This window comes from Pantherophis guttatus, chromosome 2 (assembly GCF_059756535.1).
Source record: "Pantherophis guttatus breed Tessera chromosome 2, ASM5975653v1, whole genome shotgun sequence".
Taxonomy (NCBI): Eukaryota; Metazoa; Chordata; class Lepidosauria; order Squamata; family Colubridae; genus Pantherophis; species Pantherophis guttatus.
The window spans coordinates 130,677,446-130,705,065 of record NC_142064.1 but is presented as its reverse complement, the minus strand read 5'-3'; the positions used below and the strand labels follow the sequence as shown (position 1 = coordinate 130,705,065).

General features: G+C 41.9%; 1 protein-coding gene across 1 annotated transcript; it reads left to right on the top strand.

The window, feature by feature from the left end:
• LOC117666479 (sterol O-acyltransferase 2) lies at positions 1–27,620 on the top strand. The gene is made up of 15 exons (XM_087886737.1): positions 1–137; positions 3,653–3,711; positions 4,280–4,407; positions 4,637–4,693; positions 5,900–6,007; positions 10,739–11,021; positions 11,510–11,585; positions 12,322–12,403; positions 12,590–12,635; positions 13,259–13,388; positions 19,508–19,605; positions 20,574–20,672; positions 21,042–21,177; positions 24,707–24,852; positions 26,936–27,620. Exons 1-15 carry the CDS (start codon positions 47–49, stop codon positions 26,984–26,986), a joined length of 1,590 nt encoding a protein of 529 aa, XP_087742863.1. The 5' UTR covers positions 1–46; the 3' UTR covers positions 26,987–27,620.

Sequence of the window (27,620 nt, the reverse complement as noted above, 5' to 3'; positions counted from 1 at the left end):
GCTAGAGGGTGAAAGTAACCTAAGAAACTCTACTTTCAGAACCATCATGGACCCAAGGGAAATGAGCACTGGAGGCATGAGGCAAAGAAGCTCTCAGGAGCAGACCAGGGGAGAAGAGGAAACACAATTACTCAATGGTAAGGAGGCCTTTGAATGGACGATATATTTTGTTGCACAAATGTGGGGGGGAAATCCTTGATGTAGATAAATTATCAGGATTTTCAATTAGGTCTTGGAATTAGGTAGTACTATGCCAAGATTAGCATTTTGGGACCCACAGCAAAAAGCTAAAAATAGTTAAGTAACGTCTCCCAAATGTTTGGAGTTCCATCCCAAGAATCTCCTGCCATTCTAACCCCTCGCTAAAAAACTGCAGAACTTGTAGTAAAAGGAATAGTGTATGTAATATGTATTCTCCTTAATACACATTTTCACAAAGTAATTGTAAGGATGGAAGGGATTTTGGAACAGGAGATGATCAAATGTATATTAAAGGAAGAGGAAAATAGGGGGAAGTTATACCAAAGGGTTCTACAGAAAGGATGGCAGATGCAATCTTCAATCATTTCCAGATATGATGGAATGTAGTAAGGAGCTGGATTCCTAGGAGGGAAGGGGTGCATTCACAAAGGGTAAGGAGACAGTTCAGTCCAGACATTATATGTGGGAGAAAAAGGCTGAAGACAGCCCTTCCCTAATACTGTATTGTAGATAGTAGAGTCCAGGATTTGGCAAGATTCTGTCTGAATCTTTCCAGGTCTGAAACAATAAACTCAGCTGGGAAGAATCACTGCATGTCATTCTTGGTTTTGGGCCTGACAGCAACCTATGAAGTGGGGCAGAGAGGCAAGCATCCGATAATGGTTGATTCACACATCAATAATGAGACAGAAGGGTCTTTATTAATCTAAGTATTGTATCATGCACAGTATTATATTGTTTTCTGAGGTACTGACATTGGAGCAGAAGTTATGTTGCAAACTTCAGGAAAGTACAAGGAACAGAAATAAGGAACTTGTTAAATGTACCGATGAGCTTAATGACCATGTTCTACAGTATATCATTCCTGTAACGAACTTATATTAAGAAACATATTACCAGAAGTGTTCATGGAAAGTAACAGTCGTTGTAAGATAGTACCCATATATGGAAATATAGTCAGAAGTGTAACGCACCAGGCGGGGTTGGGGTTGCAAAAGGTATAAAAGATAAACCCTGGGCATTGCCCGGGGTTCAGGATTTGACATGCAAATGCCCTGAACCTTTGCGCAAATAAAAACCTGTGTTCTCCAACCTTTGTGGTCTTGTCTCCTGTATTTGGGAAAGTGGGTTTTCCCACTACAATAAGAAATAATATGGAAAATTATGACAAAAAAAGCCAAGAGTTTTGCATGAAGAGCAGGTGTGGCTTTATTTTTTGTCCAGTCTTCAAAGACAAAACAATGAAAGCATTTAGTTGAAGAGAAGCAAGGAACACCTTAATTAGTTGACTAGTTACAAAGAAAAGATTTCAAATTTTTCATCAGCTCCTTTTTAATGGTTTTTAGAACCAATTGTCTTGGGCCCATTCTAAAAGGGTTACTCAGAATTGCACATTTATATACTTAACATTGCATTTGAGCGAAATCGGGTAAGAAGTTTCCCAATTAACAAATAGAGTTTCCTATCGTTCTTCTTTGATTTAAGTTAGCATTTTGCTCCAAGCACCTTTTCTTTTTCTTTCTTTTTTTTTAAAAAAAAAGAAATTTATTAAATTTCCAAAGATTAAAATACACAGTACAAAAAGAAACATAATACACACACAAAAAAAGCAAGAAAAACACACACACACATACACAAAAACCAAAAAATATAAACAACCAAAAACAAACATATCAAAATTTCAATACTAATAACAACTTTTCTGCATCGGTATCTCTAATCTATTTAACCTCTTTACACAAATTATACTTCTAAATATCTCTATCTTAAACTTACATCTTTATTTAAATTATCTTAATTTCTATTTACAATTCAATCTCATAACAAAAACATCCCTCTCCTTCATTTCCATAGATAATCTGTCCTTCTCTGCACATTCGTATATTTTTTTTCTTATGATTTGATCTGGAGGGGTGTCTGGTTGTTTCCAATTTTGTGCCAAGTGCCTTTTATATTAGTTTATATACAGGTAGTCCTCAAAGTACGATCACAATTGGACCCAAAATTTCTATTGCTAAGCAAAGCAGTTGTTAAGTGAGTTTTGCCCCATTTTATGACCTTTCTTGCCAATGTTAAATGAATCACTGCAATTGTTAATAACACTGTTGTTAGGTGAATCTGTCTTCCCCATTGACTTTGCTTGTCAGAGGGTCGCAAAAGAGGATCTAATGACCTCAGTACACTGCAACCGTCAAATACATGCCAGTTGCTAAATGTCCAAATTTTAATCCCGTGTCCATGAGGATGCTGCAATGATTGTAAGTGTGAAAAATGGTCATAGGTCATTTTTTTCAGTCCCATTGTAACTTCAAATAGTCACTAACTTTGTAACTTCAAAGAGTCAGCCAAACAATGTAGGCTGGTGACCCCCAGAGGGAGGGCCTTCTCTGTGGGGGCTCCTACCCTCTGGAATCAGTTGCCCCCTGAGATAAGGAGAATCCATGACCTCAATGCCTTCCGTCGTGCCCTTAAAACTCATCTTTTCCAGCAAGCCGGGCTGGCTTAAGAAGAAATTTTTAAATTCTTTTAATCAGTTTGTGATTTCTTAACTTTCGGGCCAAATTTATATATATTTTTAACTGTTTTTAATATTTGTATTCTATGTTCTTATCTTGGCTGTACACCGCCCTGAGTCCTCAGGGAGAAGGGCGGTATATAAATTGGAAATTAAATTAAATTAAATTAAATTAAATGAATGGTTGTAAGTTGAGGACTACCTATACTACACTCAAATATTTGTCAGAAGTACTAGCAATATTCATTCCTCCATATCTACTAAAATGATATAATGTTTTATGCTGCTTTACTTGGTAATATCTTGAAATACCCCATCAGCAAAATAGACTTGTAGGATAAACACTGACTTCCAGATCTGTTGGTTAAAAGAGGTTACTATAGTGTGGAAATCTGTTTTTTAAAAAGGCTACAAAAGTGAATAAAAGCATGCCATACTTAAGAAACCTGTTAGAGATAGTTTTGGACTTGCTTTTTCCCTCGAAAGGAAAGAGAATGCAAAAAGTGGAGAAACGAATGCTTGAAATTTGGAGTAGTAATTTAGAACAAAAAACTCTGTACAATGGGAAGATGTTAGAGTTTGCAGCAATCCAACCAGCACACAAGTAAATAATTCACCAGGATTCATTTATAGAAGAAACTTGTTTATATACAATAATATAAACATGATGCATGTATACGATATCCATACAGCTCTTGCAAGAAGCAGAAGTAGAAGCAGAAATCACATGAGTACATAAGCCCAGAATCAATATTGCAAGGACAAACCAACTCTTATACATTTCCCATTGGCTGACTTGTTGTTATGGCTATTCCAGTTTATAAATTCTTATATACTGACAGAAGATTTCTGTCTAAGCCAAGCAATGAACTGACTTCCTCCATTCGCCCAATGTCAAATCATGTTTTTAAAGTAAAGCTGTTTCTAATTCTCTAGGAGAAGTTGAACACCTGGAGAAAATCACTGCCCACATCCAATGGAAGAGACACCTGGAGGTAATAATAGATATTAGAATAGGTAATAATAAAAGCAGATGGCTGTTAGCACTAGAAAAACAAATATTTTCCCTAAATCAAGAATGATGAAAATGGTCAATTCTATGTCTCCATGGTCACATGGTCTCTATCCTTGCCATAGAGTATTAGGTCCTGTATGTTTATTAGGCTTTCTGGGCAAGGGAGCGTCTGTAACAGGACAAAGAAGGGAAGCAACTGAACAATGAGTAACAACACACAGTTCTAGCTAATAGGTTGAGGAGAGCTGGCCACTGCATGAGGCAATCTAAGTTGTGATTAGTTGCTGTGAGAGTAAAGAGGGAGTTTCCTTGTGTCCCACCTTTTTCCTCTGTGTGCCCTGTGTGCTGTCTGCAATTTACCTCATGATGTTCCTACTGTACATATATTTGTTTATATAAAACTGCAAGTTCGTGTCAGCATCTCTGACTCCATTTGGACATCATCTGTGCAATTCCCTGACAGGGTCCATCACCTAAATGCATTCTAGGAATCTACAGTATCTATGACAGGCCTTGGCATCATTAAATTCCCTCTGTTTTGCTGGTAGGTAATGAAGGCGAAGGTACTAGAAGAGGTACACAATCAGCTGAGTGATCTCTTGGACAAGACCTTGGAAGAAGCAGCTCACTCCAGACCCCAGCAATTGAGCGTGGTCCCAGCAAAGAAGCAAAGCAGGTGGAAGAGGTTCCTCGCAATTGATTTTAGAAGAGGGATGGGGAAAATGGAGTCAGCAGACAGTGCTAGCTCAATGGCCTTGAAACAGAGATGAGCACCGCCTCCTATAGTCATCAATGACTGTGGAGTAAAATCCTCAGGGACTCTCACCTTTACCCCCCTTCTCAGAGATGGGAAGGGTTTTGATAGATATATTAAAGGTTACCTGCTTTGAAATGTTATCTTGCAGAGAGAAGGGTCAGCTACTGAAGAAGAAAGTCTTTGTCCCTCAACGGTCCTTGTATGAGTAAGTATGCCTGGCCATGATATCATAAGACTTAGACAGAGAGATAATGTGCAAAGTAGCCAGATCTCTAAGGCCTCAGGTTCCAAAGGCCTCAGGTTCCAATTGATACTCCACAGTTGATGAAAAACAAGAGTTGGAAATAGCCCGATAAGAGCATGCTCCATAGCAACACAATGCTGAGACTCTTTGGTGAGTGCCAGTAGAGTATGAAAAGAATAGATACTGCGGGAAACAAAAAGAAGTATTTTTGAAAGGATTAGGTTGATTAGCTGGCTAGTACGATAGTGTTGTGGTCCGCCAGCAGCCTGTGGGGCTGGCAGTGGAGTTGGACAACAATGAGGCTGAGGAAGAACATGGGCCAGTCCTGGAGGCTGGGGAAGGCCCCGATGAGGGCTCTACATCAGAGGCAGAGATGGAGCCAGGGCCATCAGGGAGTGAGGTGCGGACTCCAGAGCTTCCAGAGCCTGATAGGAGTGAGGCAGAGCAACAGGAGGAGCCTGTTCCTAATGCACGCATGAGAAGAGCTGCCAGAAGGCAAGAGTAGCTCAAGCAAAGAGGACAACTCAGAAGTAGGGCCAAGAGATGATTGGCCCTTCCCATAACGCTTAAAACAGACCAGCAACGGCGTTTGGGCTTTGCCGGAAAACAACGTTGGTAGCTCATCTTCCTCATCTACGTCTTGTATTTATTTTTATCTGTGACTTCTGAACGCTTGCCAAGAAAGGCCTTTGGCAGTTTGCCTAATTGGACCAAGGTTTGAGATAGGATTGAGGAATTTGTGTTGGGAGGAATTTGCTTTAATTTAGTTGAACGACGCTGGAAATGAAGTAATTCTCAGCTGTTCAAATAAAGTTTGTTTGTTTTTTCACTGAGTGATTTTCCTATTTGATTTCTTACTTGGGCCTGGGTCACAACAGATAGTACAAAGAGTTATTATTAGCATATTAAAATAAGGCTGTTCGTAGTCTCAACAGGAGTGAGTTTCCTGTTTGGTCCTAGGGCTCAATTGCGGTCATATGTTTAGGACTCCCTATATATCATAAAAGATGGAACATTTTCCCCCCAGCCACTTGAATGTTATTTCTTTTGTACAAGTGAAATTACAAGAAGACCAAATGAATATCTTTGGATCCCAGGTCTTGTCTAATGATCTCCACCTGCCCATCTCTATTACTTACTTGCTGGCAACTTGTCTCTCTTTTACAGCACATTGCTGGAGGTGGAACATTTCCGCACAATCCATCACATATTTGTGGCCATGCTCTGTATCTTTGTCCTCAAACAAATCATTGTGGATTCCATCGATGAAGGACGGTATGATTCAGGAGAGGGGATGGGGTAGAAGGCCTGTCCTCTGATGTATGCTAGTTCTGGGGATATGATGCTATTTGTTTTGTGCTAACGGACACAGTAATAATCCTAAAAACATATTTACCTAATCTGTGAACTTAGATTCCATCCAAAGTTTAACAACCTTGGACCCCTGCCGAGTCCTTGGGCCCCTGCAGGGAACTTGATCCAGCTGCATCTCCTCCCACTTGTCACTGTTCATCTGCTAGCTAAAAAGAAAATGCAATTTGTTCTTCTCCTTGCCTTTGTGCTCCTGTTGAACAGTAACACTTGGGACCCTCCTATGCCCGCCTAGAGACTTAGCCTAAGTGAGAAATACCTCCTTTGGTGCCACCTTTGCTAGGCATCCAAACACTCTTTTCTATGCTAATCACCTAGTTACACAGATCCATTTCTTGTACTCTCCTTCTGAATGAATCATGTTACCTTTTGGATCTTTCTGTGGATGTGTTCATGGCTGAGCATATGTATTGTGTCACATAGTATGCACCTGCCATTTGTTGTCATGATTTGTATTTGTACTATATTTCATTCCATTTGACCAGTGGTAAAAACAATAAATAAATTGATTAACTGACTGATTGACTTTAAAGAAAATCAGGCTAAATTTACTATTAATACAGGAATGGAAAAATATAGAAAATAGGAACAGTGAAAGAGATTATATGAAGGAAACTAATCCTTTCAGAGAGGGTGGTATATGCAAAAATCCAAACAACCATGTGATGGTGGCAGAGAGATATAAAAATATTTCTCTGTTTCACCTACCATACTTTTCAGAGTATAAGACGCAGTTCCCCCCCCCCCAAAAGAGGGTGGAAATGTTGGTGCGTCCTATGCACCGAATACAGCCATTTTTGGTCTTCTGAAGCCCTGCCCCGTGCATCCTGTTTTTGCAAAAAATGGACCCATTTTTCACAAAAATGGCACACAGAGGCTTTGGGAGGCCTGCAGAGTGCTCCTGGGGGCTGAGGAGGACAAAATTGCCCTCGTTTTTTTTCAAAAAGCGGATGAAAAACAGGGTGCACAGAGGCCTGCAGCGTGCTCCTGGGGGCCGGGGAGAGCAAAAACTTTTTTTTTCTTGCTTACCTCTTCGAAATCTTGGTGCATCTTATAGTTCAAAAAATATGGGCCTGTCTCAGATGGATTTTTCCAATCCAGAACTAGTAGCCATAGGAAAGGAAAATATAAAGATCCAATCAGGGTCGGTCACCAGGACCAGAGGTTTAGTCTTCCAAACTTTCGGACTCGTGCTGGAGCCCATCTTCAGGGAACTTCTCTCTCACCAGAACATGTGAGCGAGATGCCATCCTAAGAGAATTTATAGCAGCATTAGACTCTATAATCAACAGATCAGAGATAGAAGAGCCAGAAAAAACATGCCATCAGGCAAAAAGAATCGGCAATGCTGATTGCACACAAACCATACAATGTGCTCAGTCCAATGGAGCGACACACCTTGAAAGACCTGAAAAACAAACAAACAAACGTTCTGATGAGAGAGAAGTTTCCTGTGGATGGGCTCTAGCAGAAGCCTGAAACTTGGAAGATCAAACCTCTGGTCCCAGCGATTGACCCCGATTGAATCCCCCAACATTATCCTGGGATACGTATTTTTGCCTTCATTCATTGGAAAACATGAAGTCTTTGAGCCAGTCTCCATCTGCCTATGAAAAATCTGGTTCTGGCATTATTCCAGCCTTTTGCTCATTCTGCTCATTGTAATGTTTATCTATTTTTAATGTTGTATGCTGCCATGGGCTATTTTTTAATTGGGAAGCCTTACGAATGAAATAATTCATCAAAGGAAAAGAAGGAGAAAGAAATGTCCATGATAGGCAAATCCTTGAAATCATCTGCAGTTCTGTTGAAGCTGAAGCATTGTTAGAAATTCTGATTTACTCTATAGAAATGGTTGCAGAGGATTACTATATAGCCATACAGATTGTTAGCAGAGGATGGTTATGTATCCATACAGGTCAAATAAAGTGTACAATGTATAGTCACTATGGGCAGAGGTGGGCTTCAGCCAGTTTGGACCGGTTCAGGCAAACCAGTTGTTAAAATTCTGTCCAGTGTGGTAAACCGGCTAATTCCACCACTGTCTGGCCCTGCCCCCATCCATTTTTTGGCCTGTTTTCAGCTGTTTTAGGGCCGTTTTTCAGGCTGTTTTCGGCTGTTTTGGGGCCTTTTTTTGGGGACGTTTTGGATGTTCAACAAGGTACAACTTCCCTCTCTATTTATTTACTACTACTGAACATCAAAAACAGCCCAAGAAACGGCCTGAAAATGGTCAAGAACTGGCCGAAAACCGCCCCAAAAAACAGCACGGAAAATGGCCTGAAAACAGCCAAAAATGGCCCAAAAAACTGCCCAAAAATTAAGATTTCAAATCTTCATTTTTTTTAAAATTTGATTTATATGCTGCCCTTCTCCGGAGACTCAGGGCGGCTTACAATGCGTTAAGCAATAGCCTTCATACTTTTGTATATTTATACAAAGTCAGCTTATTGCCCCCACAAACTGGGTCCTCAATTTACCTACCTTAGAAAGGATGGAAGGCTGAGTCAACCTTGAGCCTGGCGGGATTCGAAAATTATCTCTCTTGAAGCTGTACAATAATCTGGATTTGAAAGGGCTTGTGGTTTTGCCCTCCCCAACCCCCAGGAGAACTCTACAGGCCTCCCAAACCCTCTGCGCTCCCCATTTTTGCAAAAAATTAGCCCATTTTTGCAAAAAACGGGCTCAGTTTTGGCCTCCCAAATCCTCCATGTATCATGTTTTTGCCCTCCCCAGCCCCCTGGAGCACTCTGCAGGCCTCCCAACCCCTCTGCCCATCCCATTTTTGCAAAAAAAGGCCCTGTTTTTTGCAAAAAAACCTCTTCAAAATCTCTTTACCTCTTCAAAATCTTGGTGCATCTTATACTCCAGTGCATCTTATAGTCTGAAAAATATGGTAAATAAAGACAGAGGAGGATACTTTTGTGATTGGGAAAACTTTGTGTCTATTTTTAGGGTCCCATACTATAAATAAAGAGAATGGAGGACAATTCTTGTGATTGAGAGAACTTTGTGTCTATTTTTAAGGCCCGAATGATCACAGCTCAATGACAAAGCATAGATATTGCATATTCAGGCAAAGCAGAGCTGAGGAAAACTTCTGTTGAGATCATTGCAAACTTCTTCTCATAAATTATGGTCCATGAAGATGGGGAGATTAGTGATGCTTAGATGCCTTTCTATATTTTTATACATAAAGCATGTTTTTGTTAGAGTCTTCCTTCATAGATATGCTGCTCAGGATAATCTGTAATATGTTTTTTTTAAAGGAGACCAAAGAACAAATCCCTAAAAGGGATCTTAATTTGCCCATTTTTGACAGGGTTTTTCAAAGTTAGAATCCTAAGATGTGTGGACTTCCAGAATTGCCCGGACATCATTCTGGAAGTTGAAATGTACACATCTTAAAGGTTGCCAAATTTGAAAAATACCGATCTATCAGAACATCTAGCTCAGGGGTATCCAACCTTGGCAACTTTAAGACTTGATGACTTCAAAACGGGCCGAAAAAATGGGTGGGATTAGCCTGAATTGGTCCGAACCGGCTAAATTCCACCTCTGCCTTTGAGGCAAGTTGCCAGGAGGAGGGGCTGGGTATGATGAGTGACATTGAGTTGGCCATGCCCACCCAGTCACATGACCACCCAGCCACGCCTACCCAGCCAATCATTAGGGCAGAGAACCGGTTGTTAAATTATTTGAATTCCACCACTGACTATGGGCCTTGCTGTTTAACGGTATCAACATCCACAACTGTCTCAAGAAACTGCTCAGAAAATAAAGGAACCATAGATTATAACCATAGATGCTAATGAAACACTGCCATCTACTGGCTAATTGTGTAGTTGCTACAATACAAAATACATTATAACATGTATTCCAACAAGCATGAAGCAGATCAAGGAAGGAGTCCAATAGAAGACAGAGAGGCATGTTCACATTCATAGCCAGGGAGCTAATTGGGTCGCTTGATTAATCTCTCAGCTTTCACGGAATAAAATTAGGAGGAAATTCCAGGTGTTTCACTTTGAATTTTCAAAAGGGAAGATTTACATGGAATAAATAAATGTCTGATACAATAACCTAAGCTCCACATAAGCTGTAGACCAGCAGAGTAGAAAGCTCAGGGAGATGTATCAAAAAAGGATTAGACATTATTCTGACAGGAATGTTGAGTAATGTTCCTAATATGACAGACCCCTGAAATACCTTGCAGTCCTCTATTCCTGACCCATTCAAATTGTGCTGGGGACATTTTTGTGGGTCTAATATTTAAAGGTGAGCAATAGTTGAAATTACAAAGGTTATGAAACAAGGATTATGGAACAAAACAAGATTATGGAACAAAATGAAGGGGACTGAGCATAATTTTTTCAGTTCGTTCTAACTCTGATCTGTCTATTTTGAAGAGTTAACAGGAATCTTCCTGAGTTTACCTCCTCAAAATAGCAGGACCCATCCCCTTCACTTTTCAGCAATTGTGCCACTGAAAATTGGAGATGCCCCAGAGGAAGCTCAAGGGGTTGCAGTAGAGGAGGAGAGGTATAGGTAACCTGGGGTGCCTATTTTAAATTGAAGCATCCTCCTCTTTTGGGGAGCATCCTTAGAGCTCTTTTTCTTCTTTGTCTTCCACAGTCTTGTTCTGGATTTCGAGCTCTTTATCAGTTGCTTTCAACAGCTGCCCACAGCACTCTTGGCCTGGCTCTGCATGTTCCTCTACACCTTATTTGTGCCCTACCAGGCCCTGCAAATATGGTCAGGCTGCTTGAAGATGACCAGGTTCCCCAACCTCTTGACGGTCACCTTGGTGTTGCTGGTGCTGCTCTGCCATGCTGCAGTGCTGGGCTTCTTCCCCGTCTATATTGCTGTCTACTGTAACTTGGGAATTGCCTCCCGTAAAATTGTCATCTATGAGCAGGTATGGCACTGGGGCAGCACAAAGAAAATGGGTATAGGGGAAAGGTGCTTTTAAACAGAAATGGGGGAAGCTAAGGTTGAACTTTGAAGTGAGGTTGGATTTATGAAGGAATCCTGGTTGCCCCAGGACATCTCAGTGTGGAAAGTATAGATAGCAGCAACTGCTAGACAGGCCCCCTGTATTCATAAATGTATAGTTCCATACACAGGCCATATATTTGCCATTGTACAGAGAAGAAATGCCAACCTCACTCCAGGTTTAAGGCAGCTTTCTCCTATCTGGTGTCCTCTAAATGATCTGGACAAACCCAAATAGAGTCATTAAGGGTAGGCCAGGTTAAAGATATATACTTCAGTATAAATTGTCCTGAACAAGATATACAGTACATTTTTAAAAATTTTGTGGCAGAAGTTATGGTCCTTAGCAGCCATCGTCATGTATATGTCATGTACAAATGCCATTCTTGCTCATTTCCCTCTCTGGCATAGGTCCGGTTCCTGATGAAAAGCTACTCATTTCTGCGAGAATCGATGCCTCCTCTTCTCCATGCCAGGGACCAAGTTGGTGAGTTTGACTTGGAGGCCCTTAGTGATGATTACAATGGCTGTAAGATACCCCCATAGTCCCCAAACTGATTTTTCACCGATTGCAGCATCCTAGTTGTAGCATAATCATGCAACCATTGGCCTCCACATGCTAATTACTATCACAGACTTTCTCAACGTATGAAACTATTGGATTGGAGTTTCCATTCGCCTGTCAGTGATTGGGTATGGTAGATGTAAGTAGATTTTAAGTATAGCAAAATACTAAGAAAAGTAATATGGATGCAAAGCAAAGGAAACCTCTTGCCTGGGTCAAGTACATTTCCCCATATCCCTCACCAAATCACAATTTCTCCTATTTGCCAGACTTAATTTTACATGAAGAGCTGCAGAACATAGGTGATTTATTTATTTATCTATCTATTTGTCTTTCTTATCAGGATACAAAACAGTTCAAAAATTAAAGAAAAAATCTGACATACAGTGCAAGATTTTATTGATTACATTTTTTTCTTATACATATCCTTTTGAACTCAAGGAATAGAAGCTTCCTTGTTTGTTGCTTTTGTATACCAATGGAGACAGATTTTCAGAATGCTGAATTCTGCATCTTGGTTTTACAGGTACTTTTTGTACATAAGAAGTATCTTAATAAGAAGAGCAATGGTGGCGCACTAGTTAGAATGCAGTATTGCAGGCTGTACTTGTCCCTGTGTACTTCCAACTGTTCCTTTGCTTCTTTCTCCCCACTCCAGGGAAGATAAGCCCTCCTGAATTCTCCACCTATTTATATTTTCTCTTCTGCCCTACTTTCATCTACAGAAAGAGCTATCCAAGGTAATTTATTGCATATTGTCCTTGTCTTTCTGGGCTCCCTGGTATCTCAGCTCTATCAGACAAAGAGTGGTCAAAACAGACTTCTGGATACCATGCCCCCAGAGCAATGGTGTACCCATTGTATTTCCCAAGAAAAGGGAATGACTCTGTTATATCTCAACTCAATCCCTACTCCTTTTGTTATAGAGATCCATTCATCCGCTGGAATTATGTCATCCAAAAACTGATTGAGGTGAGTGAAACACATTAAGTTTCCATTGGCTGGTTGGTTTTATCTGGCCTCTCTATGAATTAGAAATTGTGCTTGGGGATTTTTGGATTTTCCCTTGAGACTGAGCTGATCTGGAAACCCTAAGGGGTCTTAGCTGGCCAAGGTAGTAAATAGCAATTTTTTAACAAGCCCTGAGTGACCAAAGGCCACCATTTAAATTCCCCAGAGTTCTCTAGCCTTGAATGAATGAATTATAACATTTCTCCTGAGTCATCTTTGATGCACTACCCTAAGAGATGTTCAATTTAAAACTTCAGATCAATGTATATATTTTCACATATCTCCCACAGGAAAAAAGGGTGTGAAAGAGAGCAGAGTTGATGGAACTTAGAGCCACTCAGGAAGTGAATGGTACTGAAATCTATGACAGATTGACTAAAACTAAACAAAAGAGGGGCTGGTGTTGGAGGATAACATTTGAGCATTGTAGGATATTAAAATGGCAGCTAAATCCAGCTTCTCAGATAATAGACCAGAAGAAAGCTGTTCTTTAGTCATAACTGAGAGCTAGTAACTAGTATGCCTTGCCAGAACACTGAGATGTCAGTAGATCACTAAGGTAGTTTTTTTTCTCTGTCCCACAGTTTCTGGCAAATGTATATTTTTTGAATTTCCTTATGAAATGTTACTTCATCCCTAATGTCAGCAACATGCATAAGCAGCCCTTCACCATCAAAATCCTGCTGCTTTCCATCTTTGATACAGCAATACCCGGTACGTGGAAACAATTATGATTTCATTTGTGTAATGGGATTAAGCGGTAATGCTATGGAACTGTAACGTTGACCTCATCCAGTAGAAGAAACAGGAGAGCCTCAAACAGAATCAGGCTGATTTATCACATTTTAGAGAAAATGAAGAGAGACGTACTACAGGTAGTTCTCAACATACAACCATTTGTTTACTGACCTTCGAAGTTACAACAGAACTGAAAAAAGTGACTTATAAATGTTTTTCGTACTTACAATTGTTGCAGCATCCCTGCTCGCTCCGGCTGCCATATTCGTCACTGCCATGTTCTTCGTGCACGCGCATCCCATTGCCTTGCAAGTCCAATGGGATGCGCAAGCGTGACGAACATGGCGACAACGGCAACAGCTTTTTCCGCTGGTACTTTTCGGCGGCCTGTGGAGAAAGTGGCTGGGAAAGAAGCCTTTTCAGAGGCTTCTTTGCCAGCCGCTTTCCAGCAGCAGCAGCTGGTTGGGGGCCGCCGAAAACTCCAGTCAGCTTGCCTTCTGGACTCTGGACCAGCTGCCACGGAAGGTAAGCAGGCGGTGGTGGGGGAGGAAGCAGAGCTAGGGCCAGGACCGCTAAAGGAGAGCCAGGTGAAGGGAGGCCAGGTAACTATGCCACTGCGAAGCAGTCGGCCCCTTCCACTGCTGCCTCAGCCTCTGCCTCTTCCTTCTCTCTGCGAACAGAAGTTGGAGAGAAAAGGCAGTTGCTTCGGCGGGTATTTCCCTGTGTTTCCATCCCAAGTCAGCCAGAGCCCTTCCATTGTGGTTGCTGAAGCTGGCCTGCCTGCAAGGGAAGCGCATGGGGAATAGCAGCCCCAAAGCCCTCCCCGTGTGGTTGCTGAAGCCAACCTACCTGCAACGGAAGCGCGCGGGAGATCACCAGCTGGACTAGTGAGGTGGATGGGGGTGGGCGGGCAGCCGCCAAGAATTCAAAGAAGAGTAATTGAAAACTTACTATGGTTGGCAGAATGCCCAGAAGCAATTTGCAGAAAGCTGATAAGATAAGCAAAATAAGACACAAAGGTATGTGAACTAAGTTGTTCCCTGCAAATTGCTTCTGTTGGTGTTCCTCCTTAAATAGGCTAAAGGAGTGGCTAATTAGCCCCAAGCCTTACTCTCGAGGAGATCTCCTCCTGAGGAGCCACTCCTGCCTTTTGGCAGCTCTGTGCGCTCGTGCATCGAGAAGAGGCTCCTCCTCTTCGTCCTTTTCACTTAAGGGAGCTTCTGGAGGTTCTGAAGGCCCTGGCTGAATCCCCACCTCTGGCGCCACATCTTCTCCAGCCTCCTCATTGTCCGACTCGAGTGCCAGCTGCACAGGTTGCTGGCACAGCACCACACCAGCCTCCTCGCTGTCTGAATCAGCTACTAGCTGCACAGGCCGCATATGGGCCACAACAGATCCTGGTCTCTGCGCCAGTTCGAGCGTGTCCTCTGCAGATGGCTAAGAGCCCAAAGCTGGTGGCGCCAAGGTAGCCCATGCCTCCTGCTGCTTTGGGCTCAGAGCTGTAAGCTACATCCAGGCAGCGCACCAGTGGAGAGAAGCTGCAGAAGTCAGCCCTAGCTAGGAATCTCAAAACAGATGAGAATGAACATTGTGTTTTAGCCAGCAGTAGATCAGCCCCCTGCAAACTCGGTCTCTTGAGGAGCCCAGCCACTCACCAATCGCCAAGTCGCCTGGACTCCAAGTGACAGGATGGGGTCCTTCAGCACTTAGTTTGGCCACCTTTTAGTAACTCCAGCCAGCAGCTACCACATAAACATTCATTCCCAGCCATATTTGACATTCCTAGCTGCAGTTTACTCGTGAGCACCATTGGCTGGGAGAAGCAGGGAGAAAGGCCAATGGTGCTCACGAGTGCAGATTAGAGGCAGCAGCTGAGAGCTGGGCCTTGCCACGTTGCCCCCGAGGCAGCCCTTCGGCCAAACGGGCAGGTCCGGAGTGGGTCTCCCTCCCGTGGTATGCTGCTTTCCTCATTTAATTTCGAAGCCACCTGGGCAAGGGCAGCCTGCCGCATCTAGGTCCTGCAGCACCCTCCCCTCAGCGGTGATCCCTGTCACACGAGCCAGCCCATCTAGCCCAAGCCCGCCAGGCGCTCTTGGCCAGTCCCCCAGGGGCCACAAGCGAAGGAACAATCGCCCTCTGCCAACCAGCCTGAGCTCACCTGCCCAGTCACGATGTGGGGAGTGCCTAGCCTCCCAACCGCCCACCCACCCTCTGGAACGGCAGCAGCAGCTCCAAAAGAGGGCAGAAACAGCCTCGTCTTGTGCTACCTGGCTGCCTCGGGAGCAAGGGGGATAAAGAGGCCAGCTGGCAGCCCGAAGCATTGCTTACCTTGCTCTCCCATCTTCGCTCTTACAAGTTTCACTGCCCTTTCGCTTGCTGCGCTGCCCTCCCGATCTTTGAGGCTGCAGCATCTCCCTAAATGAGCCTTGGTAGTACAGTGGTCTAAGGCACCCTGTTATTAAGCTGGTTATTAAGACCAGCTGCCTGCAATTACTGCAGGTTCGAATCTCGCCAAGGCTCAAGGTTGACTCAGCCTTCCATCCTTTCTAAGGTAGGTAAATTGAGGACCCAGTTTGTGGGGGCAATAAGCTGACTTTGTATAAATATACAAAAGGATGAAGGCTATTGCTGAGCACATTGTAAGCCGCCCTGAGTCTCTGGAGAAGGGCTGCATATAAATCAAATTTTTTTTAAAAAAATGAGAAAGCTGGCTGCAAGATGAGGGGAGCAGAGAAAAGGCAGCGGAGACAGGTGAGCAAAGCAAGCGAGTGAACCTTTACCTGCCAGCTGGCCTCTTTATTTCCCCTTGCTCCCGAGAGAAAAGGAAGGTGGGGAAAAAAACTGGAGGGGAGGGGGCAGGGTGCCCCGTGTGCGCGTGCCTCCCGGGCTTTGCCTGTATACGCTGCCTCTAAAGTGGTGAGTTAAAAAAACGAGGCGAGAGGAGGAAAAAAAGGCGATCTGTCAGGGCAAGCCAAGCAGCTGCTGCTCCGGGAGGACGTGCGCCATTTGGTCGCTTTTGCTTCCCCTCTGTTAAAGCCCATGCCTCAGGAAAGAGGAGACGGGAAAGCCTTCAGCCCTGCAGGCGCCCCGAGGGGAATGACAAGCTTGTGGAGGAGGGAGAAAGAAGAAGAAAGTGAGGCTGCAACAAGAGGTGGGGAAAGGTGCCATGAGGGCGTGTCGGACCCCTATTTCGGCCAAGTACCCCTCAAATTGTGTTGCCGTAAGTTGAGGCCCATCGCCAGAGACCAGGGTGCCTGGTAGGCCATGCGTGGCAAATAGCCTCCAGAGTGCTTTAACTACAGCCTCCGCAATGGTGGTGTGCATCAGGATGACCTCCAGCCACTTAGAATAAGCATCCACTATGATCAGAAATGTTTGGCTGTGGAATGGTCCTGCAAAGTCAATGTGAATGCACAACCAGGGTGCTCGGGGCCTTTCCCACTCTTTGGTCTGGGCTACCGGGGGAGCTGGGCGAGACTCTTGACAGGGAGTACACTTAGCTACCCACTCAGCAATACAATTGTCCATATGTTATACCATATTATACCATATGCACACCATATTAGGTCACCATACATAACTTCTTGCCAATCCCTTCATTCTAACAATACCCGGATGGCCAATATGCAATGTAGCCAATACTGTTTCCCTTAGGCAAGGTGGAATTATGACCCAGCCCCCCCCCCAGTAAACAGCCCCCTTGCGCAGACAGTTTGTGTTGTTTACAGACAAACAGTTTGAATTCCCCGCCAACAGGGCCATTCTGCCATCCTCTATGCACCCAGCTAATAACAGTTCTCAACACAGAGTCTTTAGCAGAGGCCCTCACAACTTCAGCAGAAGTCATAGGGCCAGAGTCCATAGAGTCAATAAGCAAAAGAGGGATTCACTATGGATGGGGGTAGATTTTTGTGCCGGCTGGGGTGGCACTTGCCGCTGCAGAGACTCTGCTGTTTTATTCGATGATTCATGTGCCCTGGCTTTGTCTAGGGCAATGTGGAGGGTGAGGTTTTTCTTGGCCAGCAGTCACCTCTGGAGGCGAATGTCCTTGACCCCACAGATTAGTTGATCTAGGAGAATATCATCTAGATCATGGTACTCGCAATGCGTGGCAGCCTTGCGTAGCATCACCATGTATGTCTTTATCGACTCACCGTCCCTCTGGAGTCTTTGCTGAAACTCATAGTGCTGAACGAATTTGGACGGCACCGGGACATAGTGTGTCCTCAACGTGGTCTGCAGGACCTGCCAGGGTACAGACCGCACTGGTGTTGACTCTGACAGTGATTTGGCTGTGTCAAACACTTTATGGTCACAGTGGCTCAAGAAGAGGGCTCACTTCCAATTGTTGTACAGTCCTTGGAGGTTATTTGCTTCGAGGAAGCATTCAAACTGCGTCATGTACGATCCCCATTTTTCTTTCACGGGATCGAACAGCGTTGGCGGTGTGAAGGTGGACATTGCTCTGCTGTGTTCGGCTCGTGCAGATTTTCCCACCTGGCTGGATTCAGTTGTCAGCTTTCTTTTTGCGCTACCTGTCTACCTCAATCCCACCTTCATCGCCAGTGTTAGATAGGGCGAATGAGGAGATAGGAGCCAGGTTGAAGTGAACAACAACTCTTTAATGTACAGTGAGAATCTAACAACTTTACAGTCCATCAGCTCTCCTTATATAGCTACTTGCCAAATGTGTTAGCCAATGATCATCAAGCTTTTTCCCGCTCTAATTTTCCCTCCAAAATTAGATACATAACAGGAACTGTGTTGGCTTTTTTAGCAGTTGCTGCACACTGCTGGTTCATATTTAAATGAATGTCCACTAGGACTCCAAGATCCCTCTCACAATCACCACTATTGAGCAAGGTACCATGTATACTGCATCTGTGCAGTAAGATGAGAAAGAGGTGAGATGAGAAAAAATAAGAGAAAGAGAGAGAGAAAGAGAGAGATGAGAAACAGAGAGAGGGGGGAGGGAGAAAGAGAGAGAGAGATGAGAAAGAGAGGGAAGGACAAAGAAAGAGATGAGAGAGAGGAGATGAGAGAAAGAGAGATGAGAAACAGAAAGAGATGAGGGAGAAAGAAAGAGAGAGAGAGAGAAACCTGTTTAAATGAACCTTGTGGTTATTAAACGAACACTGTGGTTGTTAAACAAGTCCATTTCCCCAATGGGCATTTTTAACAGGAAACCAGAAGGAATTGTTGGAAACTGGCAAAAAACATACAAAACCTCAGTTACATGACTGTGTGGGATATTGTAATTGATCATAAGTGTGTGTGTGTGTGTGTGTGTGTGTGTGTGTGTGTGTGTGTGTGTGTGTGTGTGTTTATGCATGCATGGCTGTCAAAACTCCAAAAACTGGGACCTCTGGGGAGGTCAGTCATAAATTAGAACACTTGCTAAGCAACTGGCCATTAAGTGATATTTAAATTTTATTAGATGGAGCAGAGAAGGGTTGAACAATGAGTAAGAATACACAGTTCTAGCTAATTGGTTGAAGATAACTGGCCATTGCATGAGGGAATCTGAGTTGTAATCAGTTGCTGTGAGAGTAAAGGGGGAGTTTCCTTGTTTCCCGCCTTTTTCCTCTGGGTGTTATGTGTGCTGTCTGAGATTTACCTCATGATGTTTCTGCTGTGTTGATTTACCTGATGGTGCTCCTGTTTTCCTATCTTATTTACTGTAAATATATTTATTTATATAAAACTGGTACATATCAGCCTCTCTGACTCCATTTGGACACTGACTGCACAATACCCTGACAAAACAACATAGGCAAGGCCATTCTGCTCTTCTTCCACTTGGATATCCCAAAAGTATTTTTCAAAAAGCAATTGGATTTTCTTTAAAAACTTTAATTTCTCATCCAAAAAGCTTCTTCAGTTCATTTTCAGAACTGAAGAAGCTTCTTGGATGAGATGTGAAACTTTGGAGAACCATGACCTGAATGATTGAGAATCTCTATAGACATTCCATTAGGATACTACTAACCTAAAAGTCTAACTTGATTTGCAATTGTTTGTCTTAAATTTGTAACAATAATTGAGTTTTTAATCTCTGGGAAGAACTAATGTATTTCTTTGCCTCCCTCATTCAGCGGCAACTTTTCTATTCATTGCCTCCTATTCCTTCATGGACTGCTGGCAAAACACATTTGCTGAGATCCTGCGCTTTGCAGACCGTTCTTTCTACAAGGTGATAAGGGGTGGGGGAAGTTGCAAGAAAGATATGGGGAGTCTGGATTTCATTGGCCATGAAGAACAGTTTCAAAAACATCGCAAAGAGTTCTGAGAGATTATGACTCTGGAAGAAAAGCATATTTCAACTTGCTAAAACAATTGTACTGAAGAAACTGACACTGAAGTATCCAATTATTTGTAATCAAAGTAACAAATACAGGTGTCCTCATTTAACAACTGGATGCAGTTACAACTATGATGATAAAGTAAAGTAATCAAAGCTCACATTTACAACCTCTGCAGGTCTGTAAAGCAAAGGAAAGTAGAAGTAAGATTGCAAGCATGTTTTATCCATACTAATTGTTTTAATGGGCTTGCAAAACATTTTAATTTTTGCTTTTATCATAGGGCACTAGAATCACTTTAGGTGGGATAGGCAGCTATGTAAATTTGATAAATAAATTTGGCAAATAAATAACATAACTGTTTCACTTAATGACCACTTAACAACTTTGTTGCTGCTCTCAATTGTGGCAACTAAATGAAGACTACCTGTAGAAACATGTATGTTTAGTGACTATATAAGAGAGATCAAATAACATGTTCTGAAAGACTTTGCAAGATCCCACATGATGGTTCATTCATGCTCTCCCAATGGTTGAAATCTAACTTTTCATGCCCCGCTTGACCCTCCCCGATCCTTGATTTCACCCCTTCCCTAACGCCCTGTGCATCACCTTGCTCGCCCACACCTGACAGTAGCCACTTACCTGCCTGTTTGGGACTTGCAATTTCCCACAGGTTTCCCCACTGACTTAGCAATGGAAATTCTAATTCTGATTGCTCTTGTAACTCAAGGACTACCTGTACAAAGACAATCTAAGGTGGATTGTCTCTTTCCTTGCCAAAATACAGTGATGTTCCCGTTTCAAGACTGGCATTTCTGTGGTTTTTCATGCTCTTTATTTCATTCTCCTTGCCTAGGACTGGTGGAATACCACATCATTCTCTACATTCTTTCGGTCATGGAATGTGTTTGTACACGACTGGCTGTACTGCTATATTTATCAAGATTTTCTATGGGTAGGTAAACTGTAATGGGCTGTGAGAATAATCTTTGGGGGCAGGAGGAAGAACTGCAGCTGGGACAATGGTCAAAAGGAGATGTCTTAGCCTACCGCAGGAATGAGGGTAGAATAACATCTCAGAAGAGATTCTCCCTTGTTGTTTAGAAAATAAAGGCAAGATTCTATTTCTGTAACCTTACAATAAAAGTACTATTATTGGGTTACTGTCTGGACTACCTGAAAGGGCTGACAAGCTTACCAGACCCACCCTATGTTACCCCATAAAGTAAACCAGCCGTGTGTAATTTCTCAATGCCTATCTTCATTGTTTATTGGTGGACACCAAGATGAGGTCTATAATTCACCTGTGCTCCATCTCTTCCAGCTGATCGGAGGGAGAGCCCGAGCTGGAGCTATGCTCATCGTCTTCCTTTTGTCAGCGGTTTTCCATGAATACGTAGCCACCTTGTCCTTTGGCTTCTTCTATCCTGTCATGTTTGTGCTTTTTGTCATGCCTGGAGGTTAGTACTGCCTCAGGAAATGGACTGAACCTTTCCTCAGGATTCAAGCAAGGCCCATTAAAAATAATGTGGCATGGATTGCTCCTGTTAAACCTTCTTTCATTCTTTTCTGCCTTTCTCTGGTTTGCAGTTCCCACACTTCCCAATTGACACACATTCATGTCCTTTTTGTTGATTTTATTTTACCACTGATAGGTGGGGTTGCTCCATATTTATTTGAAATACATTAAGCCAGTGGCCAGGGTGTTGTGATCCATCTAACCCCAAATACTAACCCATTACAAGAGTGTCAACTTATGTGACCCACACCTGACCCATCACACGACTCATCACAAGAACCTGACCTAATGTGACCCTCATCTGATATGACCTCACCATCACGATGCCTACTGACAACATGGAGACCTTATAAGCAGAACAACACTGACACCAACATCCCCTAAATTCCATAGAAGATGTTACCTAGCTTGGTAACAAAATGTTTGGAAACCAACCCTCAAGCTCAGAAAATTAACCACACCCACCTCATATACTCCAGATTTATTATTATTATAATTGCCAGTATGCTCAGTCATTACAGCCTTCAGACATCCTGGCTACAGAATCCTGGGAATTGCTTGCCTAAATGAGTGGAGCTTCCAAAATTGAGAAACACTAGTTAAGGAAAGATTCAAGGTATTACCCTGCCCACCACACTCCTCGCCCCCTACCAGTGTTTCTCAATCTTGGTGATTTTAAGATGTGTGGACTTCAGCTCCCAGAATTCCCCAGGCAGCCATGTGCATTGTATTATTGCCCCAGATGATACTCTGTATGGTTAGGATGGAGGCTGCTTTTTCATGCTTGAGAAAGTAATTTTGGTATCTAAACAAGTTCTCATTTAATCTCCAAGAACGTCTCTCAACCTTATCCATCTCAATTTCTATCCATACAGGGCTATGGTCAGTCAAAGTTCTTGGAAAAATCTTTGTTCTTTTTGTCTTAACAAGTAGATCATTTGACAACAAGATAAAATCAATCCTAGAAAAGGATCTGTGTCTATCAGAAAAGAAAATGTAGTCCAATTCTTTTGGGTTATGTATTCTCCAAACATCTTTTAGTTCCATATCTTCTTTCATATCAAAAAAAGTCTGTGGTAGTCTGATTCTAGACTTTGCCAAACTCTTTTTATCTAGTTTAGAATCAATTACTCCGTTCCAGTCTCCCATAATTAAAATAGATCTGTAGTCCCATTGCAATATTTTAGTATGTAACATCTTATAAAAATAGTCCTGTTGTTGATTGGGAGCATAAATTCCAATCAAAAGAATTTGGCCATTTGCTGTAAGCAATTCGATTGCTACAAACCTACCATCTTGATCTGCTTCTATAACTTTAGCTGTTAACTTTTTATTTACATAAATAACCACACCATTCTTTTTCTGCGAAGTTGAAGATATAAAATGTGCTCCTAGTTTTGAGTTTATCAAATATTTTTGATCTTGAGTTGTGATATGCGTTTCTTGTAAGCATATTATATCATTATTAAATTGTTTCAAATATGTAAATAGTTTCTTCCTTTTCTGTGCTGAATTCAACCCATTAACATTCCAAGATAAACACTTAAAGGTCATCAGCCTCTTTCTGGAGCACAGAGCAAAATGCTTGAAGATCATCCGAAAGCTTCGATCTCGCTCCTCCCATAGCTCCACTCTCTTGTGCAGTACTCTTAACTGCCTTCTTGTCTTGTCTTTCCTGTTGTTGTTGTTGCTTTTGTTTAAGTAGCTTAAATTGAGCTCTAGTTATACGTTGATCTTTAACTTCAGTCATCTGAATCAGGTCCAAAATTGGAGAAGAATCTAACAAGGGCTCACTCAGAAAACCTCCTTCTGCACCTTGCACTACTTCTAATTCCTGCTTGGACTGTTCTTGCAATTGCTTCTCTTCACTCTCTTTAATCTCCAAAACTGTGGATGTACGTGGAGATGGTGTTCTTTCCTTAAGAATAGTGGTGTAAAAGTGTTGTGCCTTCTCCACGGTATTCAACCGATATCCTTCTCCCTTATATCTAAAAATTATCCCAGCTGGTGCGTCCCACCGGAAGGGTATCTGTAAATTTTTCAATTCCTTGACAAGAAAACCAAATTCTTTTCTAGCTTTCAACATTTTAGGAGGTAATTCTTTGAAAATTTCAAGTCGTGAACCCCCACTTGTACAGAAGTATGAAAAGATTTTTGCAGGATATCATTTCTTATTTCTCTATCTGTAAAATATATGACCACATCTCTAGGCAATTGTCTTTGTCTGGCCACCCAAGAGTTCACTCTGTAGATTTTATCTATTTTGTGAAAAACCACATCAGGATTAACTTGTAGAATCTTGGCCAAGGCTTCAGAACAAACTTGTCTCAAATCCTGTCTTTCCCCCTCTCGAATTCCCCGAAGCCGTATGGCGAACTCCATCGCCCGGAATTGTATCATAACAATCTCATCTTCAATTCTCTGCATTTTATTGTCAACTTCATCAATTTTATAATCATTGTCTTTCATCTTGACATTAACTTCTGATTTAAATTCTTCAACTTTAAAATCAACTTTCCCAATAAATTCTGCCAGGCCAGACGCCACTTCTGATATTTTTTTGGTCACCTTGTTTTGGTTCTGTTTCACCATATCTTTAACTTCATTAATTTCCTGCATAAATTCCTGGTGTGATTTTTGAAGTTTATCATCTATCTCCTGTTGAGATTTTAGAAATTTATCATCCAGAGTTTTAGAAATAAATTGTTTTAAATCTCCCACATCAAATTCTTTTTTCTGGGTCTGTAACTGCTGTGCAGAGGGAAGCTGCGTTTCATGTTTATGTTTCCCAAATTATTATTATTATTATTATTATTATTATTATTATTATTATTATTATTATTTTATTTACTTATTTATTTATTTTGTCAACAAGTACAAGGAAACAAGTATCAGTATAGACATAGACATGAACACATGAAAAAAGGGCACAAATAAATGGATATAAATAAGCAAAACATAGTCATAAACACATGAGTACATATAAATGGGGACAGTAGGACAAGGACTGTAGGCATGCTGGTGCGTTTATGTACGCCCTCTTAGGGACCTCTTAAGAAATGTGTAAGGTCCAAGGTAGACAGTTTAAGTAAAAGGTATGGGGGTTAGAGAAACTAACAATAGGATCAGGTAGAGTGTTCCAGACATTTACTACTCTATTGCTAAAGTCGTATTTTCTGCAATCAAGATTAGAGCGGATTACATTTAGTTTGTATCTATTGATAGCCCTTGCGTTATTGCGGTTGAAGTTAAAGTAATCATTAATAGGTAGGATGCTTTTACCTCCATGGGAGTAGGGATGGGGCATATTGTCTTGTAATTAACATGGACATTGCTGTTATTTTAGATTTGGTAATGAGGAATGTTCCTATTGTAGATAACAGTTATTAGAAATCAATAACTGAGAGAACTCCTTGGCTCAGTGTGGCTGGAATATACACAATTAACCCTTTTTCTGTTTGTCTTCATAGTGTTATTTAACTTTGTTCTCAATGATAAGAGAAAAGGCCCTTTCTGGAACATCATCATGTGGATATGCCTCTCTTTGGGCACAGGGATCTTTTTCTCCTTATACTGCCAAGAGTACTTTGCTCAGGTCCACTGTCCACTCAAAGAGGTGAGTAGACCGTTTACCTTGTGGAGTTAGAATAAATGTTGGGTTCCCTCTTCATACCATTTTTCATTAATGAAAATACCTCTTCTTCCAAGAAGGTCAAGCCTACTAACTGGTATATATTCCATCTGCTAAAATTAAGGTAAAGAAGGTGGGGAATTCAGAAACACCAGGAACTTGCAAATGAAATTGTTATAAAGCTAAGAGTTGATTCTAATATAGTCTGTACCTATATATACTTATTAATTAACTTGACAGACTGACCAACCGACTAACCAGTTGATTTGTGCCATTAAGCTGGTTCTGATTCCTAGTTACAACATAAATAGATCTTCTCCATGTGGATCTATGCCTTCTTGTTCTTTCAAGTCTCCCTATGGTGCAGTCATAGCCAGTATAACTCCATCCACTTTGCTGCTGGTCATCCTTCTCTTCTGTTTCCTTCCTTCTTTTCCAACATTCTCTATTCCTAGCCTTATTTGCCTGTATCTCTGCTAGCTCAAAATAAATATGTATTTTATTTTTATTCTGCTTTTATTTCTGCTCAACTCAAGGCGTTACATATATCTAATGCTCCTGTTTCCTATTTTCTCAACAACAAACCTGTAAGGTGGGCTGGGCTGAAAGAGGGTGACTGGCCCCAAGTCACTCAGCTTACTTTCATCCCTAAGGGAAGCCTAGAATTCACAGTCTCCTGGTTTCTAGGCCAGTACCTGAACCACCACACCAAACTGGCTCTTAAGTTAAATAACCTCTATCTCATCACTATTGGGGGAAACCGAGGCCTGGCATACATATTTTCATGAATTTGGAAACTACAGTAGGTATTGTTAAAAATGAGAGCACAATGGTTTCTCAACTTTTGTTGCTTTCAGATATAAAGAAAGCAGTGGTGGGATTCAGCCGATTCACAAAGTTTCGGCGAAACCACTAGCTAACTACTTGTGCAGTTCGGAAAACCAGCTGAAAATAAAGTGCAAGAGGTTTTTTTCCTTCTCTCTCCCTTCAGCTAATAGCTCCGGGCAGACAGCCAAGAATAGAATAGAATAGAATAGAATAGAATAGAATAGAATAGAATAGAATAGAATAGAATAGAATAGAATAGAATAGAATAGAATAGACTCGACTCGACTCGACTCGACTCGAATAGAATAGAATAGAATAGAATAGAATAGAATAGAATAGAATAGAATAGAATAGAATAGAATAGCCTCGGTCCATCTCAAGATCTATCTTAGTTTCCCCACAACCACAATTTAAGAAGTGGTTTTGGCTGTGAGAGAGTGACTGGTCACGCAGCCGTTTTGTCAAGCCTAAAATGGGACTAGAAGTCAGAGTCTCTTGGTTTCTAGGCCAGCACTAACCACTACTTTGTTTAAAAAGGAGGAAGGAATGTCAAAATAACTTGTAGGAATTGCATGCGAAAACAGGGTTGGAGGAAACAAACTTGTAAAGCTGCAAACATCACAGATAACATTTCAGAATAATCTCCCCTAGAATGATGCAAAAGTTGTAGCAAATTACAATCTGAGATGGACCTGTTAGTAAGAAAAGAGGCTAGAATGAGCAGTAATACTTTGCAAGATGCATCAAACCTGAAGCCAAGATGTTTGTTATTTATTTGCAAAAGGTGAGCATTCTTTTTATTTGAAAACTACTCGCTCCAGCGAGGTGAATGGCCAGGAGTGACAAGTAGTGACTGGCAGGGGAGGGGTGATGCGGGGCCAGGTGTGGTGAGGAAAGCCTTTGACAAGCAGCATCCTTCAAGTCTGGGCTACCTTGGGTTGCCTCCAGGAGTTGAGGGGCCTGAGAAGCAAAACTACCAGAGCTAGATTCTCCATCCCAGAATAGGTCAGGTCTGCAATTCAAAGTCTCTCCAGTGCTGCCTTCAACATTGCTGAGACTCTGGGAATATTATTGTGCTGATGGGCTCCTGATTATGTTGGAACATATATATGGCTGATCTTGCTGATCTAGATCTAAGCATGTGATTAGCTGGAATCCTTGTATCAATTTGTCTTGTGATAGTTCTCTCCCTTCTAGCTGTTCTTTCTCTCTTGACATAGTCATCATTTTCTTTTTTCAGAAGAGCTTCTGGGGGCTAGTGACTCCACGTTCCTGGTCTTGCCACCCATAAGCAACTATTTCCAGCCTACCCTAGCCTTCTACTTTGCTTCAAAAATCACGTCTGACAAGGATAACACATGACTCTGCTGCTGCGACAACAAGGACTCTCAACAAGGGCTTCCAAAGCTGTATTTGGAAATTCATTACCTGAGGCTGCTAAAATTTGGTTTGTAGGTTCAAAGGTTCTCATCTAGTAGAGACAAAACATCTACAAAGATCCCTGCTGTGTGAAGTTCATGGGTCTTCTTGGTGCTAAAATTCCAGGCAAAAGGGACAAAGGAAAATATATAAATAACAGTCTTTGGTTGTCTCCAAGACTTACAAGACTTATCTTTCTTTCTTAACCTACTTAAAAGAAAACGTGAGAGCTCCACCTTGAAACGTAGGTTATCCCACATCTCAGCTTTAATCCAAACTATATGACTTTTAAATCGATAGGCAGTTTTCCAGATACAGGTGAAATCCAGCTCCCGGCACGTCCATTGATGAGGAATGATGGGAGTTACAGTTCAACAATATCAGAATTATTGCTTATATTTTCTATCTTTAGACTTTCATTCAACATTTTATCTCTAGCAGTACCTACTGTACTGTGTGAATGATTTTTGAAACTATATTTGGAAATAAAGTCAGATTATGCCAAA

What these genes read in the sequence shown, in the direction of transcription:
- LOC117666479 (XM_087886737.1), top strand. Translation starts at nt 47, where the DNA reads ATGGACCCAAGGGAAATGAGCACTGGAGGCATGAGGCAAAGAAGCTCT. An exon ending in GATTCCATCGATGAAGGACG is followed by an intron (nt 6,008 to 10,738) that starts GTATGATTCAGG and finishes TGTCTTCCACAG; the next exon opens with TCTTGTTCTGGATTTCGAGC. An exon ending in CTTTGATACAGCAATACCCG is followed by an intron (nt 13,389 to 19,507) that starts GTACGTGGAAAC and finishes TCCCTCATTCAG; the next exon opens with CGGCAACTTTTCTATTCATT.